The 4,182-nt window shown below is 56.1% G+C and overlaps 1 protein-coding gene across 1 annotated transcript in view; it reads left to right on the top strand.

Moving 5' to 3' along the window:
• Positions 1 to 1,682: 1,682 nt before the first annotated feature.
• Positions 1,683 to 4,182, top strand: part of TMPRSS5 (transmembrane serine protease 5) — a gene marked incomplete at its 5' end in the record, with an annotated part of 5,237 nt that continues 2,737 nt past the window's right edge. Inside the window, 8 exon segments of the mRNA XM_029086285.1 lie at positions 1,683 to 1,809; positions 1,982 to 2,169; positions 2,616 to 2,802; positions 3,133 to 3,246; positions 3,454 to 3,497; positions 3,648 to 3,825; positions 3,827 to 3,890; positions 3,934 to 4,135. Of these exon segments, the coding sequence (XP_028942118.1) occupies positions 1,683 to 1,809; positions 1,982 to 2,169; positions 2,616 to 2,802; positions 3,133 to 3,246; positions 3,454 to 3,497; positions 3,648 to 3,825; positions 3,827 to 3,890; positions 3,934 to 4,135 (1,104 nt within the window).

Raw genomic sequence — 4,182 nt, 5'->3', positions numbered from 1 at the left:
CTGTTGGGAATTGGACAACTTTTCCAAACTCAGCCATGATTCTGGAGTGCTTCTGTTCAGCAGTGAGCAGCAGGGGCTGTGAGGAGGCTACGGCCAGGATGGTCTCTAGTGCCAGGCAAACGACTGCAGTGGAGCATCCCCTGGGTCAGAGGAATGCAGCAGCACAAGCCATTTCTGTTCCACTGCTGCATCAAGAGCTCTGCATTGGTGAGAAAAGTGTCTCATGCCCCAATGTGGGACAGCCAGCATCCAAACCACGGGTCGGAAAGTCTTCCCTTCCTGCAGGGCGCCAGCCCCGCATCTTTCAGCAACAAGAAATTACATGGAAAATCAGAAGCTGAACTGAGAGGTGCTGTTTGACCTTTATTGCTCTTTGTGTGCTACAACCAGAAGACCACAGGGAAAATCCAGCACCCAGGGAGGCTGGGCAGTTTCCCTGCAGGTCTCTGTGCATGTGGGGTGGGAAGTGACAGGGACTCACCTCCCCTCGCCAGCACATCCCTAACACGGGGAAGTTGTCCTTTACATGTCATAGCTGGCAAGCACTTGGCTTGAGATGTGAGGGTGACAAAGAGCAGCTGTGGGCTCTTTTCTGATCTCTTCCCAGCTTAGGACACCTTGTTCCCCAAGGTCTTGTCTCCTTGACCGTAACCACTAACAAGGAGCAGTTGGTCGGCAGCCTTCCCGCCGCCTGCGCCAAGGTCTGTTGGTGCCTCGGAGCCCCGTGCCCTCGGAGCCCCCCGGGGCAGGGCTGGCAGCCAGCCTGCAGTCCCCCACTCACACTGGTGACCTGGGGACTGTGGCTGCTCCCCAGCAGCACTTGGCATTTCTCATATGCCAGCTGAGCACAATAATGGGAGGGGGAAGGGGGGCAGCAGGTGGAAGATGGGTTCGAGAGCTGAGAACTCAACAGCTGCTGAGCTTGCTCAGGGAGGGCTGGGAGCCTTTCCCCTGGGGCTCCCCAGCCTGAGCAGCCTCTGGGGGCAGTGGGATGGGGGCTCTGCTGAGCAATCCCCCCCACCTGCTGCAAGGGCTCTGTCAGAGGGAGAGGGGGATCCTGAAACAAGGAGTCCCTTCAGCGTGGCCGCTGTGCGGTGCGAGTGCACGGCATCGTGCCGGGAGCGTGCAGAGGGAAACCTGAGCTGGTTCACGGGACACCCGTGTGCTCTGCTCCCGTGGCTCAGCAGCAGCCCAAACAAGCAGCTGCCCCACTCCTTGCTGTCATGGTGAGCTGTCATCACTTCAGCCTTGTCCCCTTCCCTGACACCTGCCCTTTGTTGCTGACCTGCTCCGGGGACTCCGCTCCTTTCCCTAGAGCCCAGCCTCAGCTGAGCAGTCTCCTGATGACCCACCTCGTGTTGAGGACACCGTGCAAAGCTGCGAGAGCCCGACAGCAGAGCTGAGGAGGGAAGCACAGAGGACACGGGCCTCCCTGGGACACGGTGGGTGAGCTATTTCTGGGCTTTGGGAACAGGGGGGCCCTCTGAGTCTTGACTTCCCACAGAATCCATGGCCTTAGCTCACCTCCTCCTGGCACTGTGGGGAAAGGATTGGGTGATATTCTAGGTTATACATCCTAAAACCAGATGTATAAGGACCCAGGGGCTTCACTAGGGGGGTGATAGTGCTGTGAGAGATGGACAAGACCACGTTAATCCTCTTTCCTTCTCTGTTTCTTAAAGATTCTGCTAATACATCTCTCAAAGCTCTCCTCAACATCAGGAGGCTGTTCCTGCTGCTCGGGGTCACTGGGCTGCTGGCAGGGACGGCATCTGGGGCATGGCTTCTAGGTCAGTGCCTGCCAAACTGGTGAGTCAGTTTGGGCCACCAGCAGCAGAGGTGGTGGTGATGGGAGCTCCTTGGTCAGTGAGCTGCAGCATGGGACAGGGGGATGTCGCTGGTGTGGGCTTTGCTGCTGGTCACTGTGATCCTAGCAACAAGCTACAGCTGAGCCCATTGAGAGGCTCATCACCTCTTCCAGTGGGCAGTGCATCCTCGGATGCTGCTCAGGTTGTGTGAGTCCACCCCTATCCCCTTCTCTGTTTCCTGAAGTGAAACACCTGAAGAAGCCTCAGCCAGACCAGGACTTCACCCCACTGCAGGAGCCAGAAGCAATCCCAGCGTGCAGTGATGGTGAAGAGGATGAGCCCGTGGTCCGTGGGGCCCCCAGTAGAGGTTTACATCTCTGCTTGCTGCTACAGGGGGTGGGGAGAGGGGAACAGTGTGTAGGACAGTGCCTGCCAAGCCCAGCAAGAAGACAAAAGGTGCTCTTTAGTAGTAATATCTATTGCTGATCCAGCTGCATTTTGCAGTTGTTTTGCTTTGCTTTAAAGTCCTGCTGTATTCCCCAGCATTACAACTTCAATGTACAGAGTGATCCTACAGCACCAGCAACTCTTGCAGGACTCCTTTGGATGTAATAGCTCAGCAGAGCTGCCACACAGGCATTGGGAATGTGCAAATAGGTTCATGTATAGTTTCTGCTGCTTCAAATGGCTTTTTCTGGGGTCTGGGGTTTTGTTTGCTGGTTGTTGGGGGTTTTGTTTGCTGGTTGTTGGGGGTTTTGTTTGCTGGTTTACACGAACATGACCCTCCACTCTGCTGGCCCTGCACAGAACACTGCGAGGAAGGGAACTTGCAGCTTGTGTTTAATGGAATGGCTTTAGTGTCTTTCAGAATAAACGTGGTAAACTCCTTGCTGGAAGCGCAGGTGACAGGCCATCCTGGCTGGCTCCTGGCATGCCATGAGCACTGGAGTTTCTCCCTGGGCACCCTGCTTTGCCGGCAGCTCGGGTATCTCAGGTGGGCATGGCAGAGGCAGCTGTTTTGACCCCTACTCACTCTTTTTCAAGGGGCATGACCTTGGCAAAAGCAGATGCTGAAGGCTGGGAGGTTTGTTGGGGCAGCAGTGCTGGACCTCACAGCTCCCTGGTGAATGCAGGGTGGAAAATAGGGCTTGGGCTGGCATGGGGACCTGTGAAAAGAGCTGCAGAAGATCATCCTGCCAAGGAGGTTCATTCCCAGCTGCCCGAGAGCCAGCACTGTGGACCATTGTTCCCATGGCAGGGTCACATCCCTGATCCCCCAGCAGGTCTCCAGCCCTTCCCAGGATGCTTAATCTTGCTTCTGCAGAATGTCCCATCAGAAAGGAGTGAACCTGACAGACATCGAGGTGCATGACACACAGGAGTTCATTCAGGTGAGATCTCACCAGGAAGGCAGCCTGGAAGACATGTGGCAGGTCAGGTAAGGGCAGGTCTGGGGGAAGCTGAGTTTGCTGGTGGGGCTGAAAAAAGAGACCTTTTTTTTTTTTGAGCTTAAGAACATAGAAAACTGTCCTGGTTTTGCACAGGAAGCAGCCCCTTGGGGACTGCCACAGCTGCCCTGGAGCTCCCTAGTGCCCCAGGGATTTCAGTTAGTGTGATTTCTGACCAGAGGCTTATTCCCATGCAGGAGCAGCTGTGAATCAGGCCGAATTGTGGCTCTGAAATGCTCAGGTGAGTGCCTCTCTCCTCTCTCATGTCCCCACAATCTCTGCCTGGATCTAGCACTTTCTTTGCTCCCACTCCACCTGCTTCCCTCATCTCCAGCTTGAGGGTCTGGCACCTGGAGCTTCACCCAACACGTGCTCCCTGGCTGCTTTGCAGAGTGTGGGCTGCTCCCCGGCTCTGGGCGGGTGGTCGGGGGAGCGGACGTGCCCCCCGGGCGCTGGCCCTGGCAGGTCAGTGTGTACCACGGCTCCCAGCATCGCTGCGGGGGATCCGTGCTGGCACGAGAATGGATCGTGACGGCAGCTCACTGCGTGCACAGGTACCTCCCAGCTCTCCCCTGCCCAGCCCCAGAGGTTCTGTGTCTGCTCTTACCCCAGGCCTTGGCATTCTTGCCCTGCAGTAAGAGGCACGCTGTGTTTCTGCTCAGTTACAGGGCAGTAAGAGGCACGCTGTGTTTTTGCTCAGTTACAGGCGGCTTCAAGCCTCTGCCTGGCTGGTTTTCGCAGGTGTCATCACCCATCGCTCCATCAAGAGGGAGGCTGGGGTATCAGTAAAGAAAATAATTTACCACCCCCTTTATAATGACAATAGCCTTGACTATGACATTGCTCTGATGAAGCTCCAGGTCCCCCTGAATTTCTCGGGTAAGATGCTGTTGTGATGCTGTTGTGTCCTCCCATCTGCAGAGCTG

The sequence above is a fragment of the Antrostomus carolinensis genome, unplaced genomic scaffold (genome assembly GCF_000700745.2).
Source record: "Antrostomus carolinensis isolate BGI_N321 unplaced genomic scaffold, ASM70074v2 scaffold32998, whole genome shotgun sequence".
Taxonomy (NCBI): Eukaryota; Metazoa; Chordata; class Aves; order Caprimulgiformes; family Caprimulgidae; genus Antrostomus; species Antrostomus carolinensis.
The sequence above is the reverse complement of the archived record's forward strand: the minus strand, read 5'-3'. Positions and strand labels throughout refer to the sequence as shown.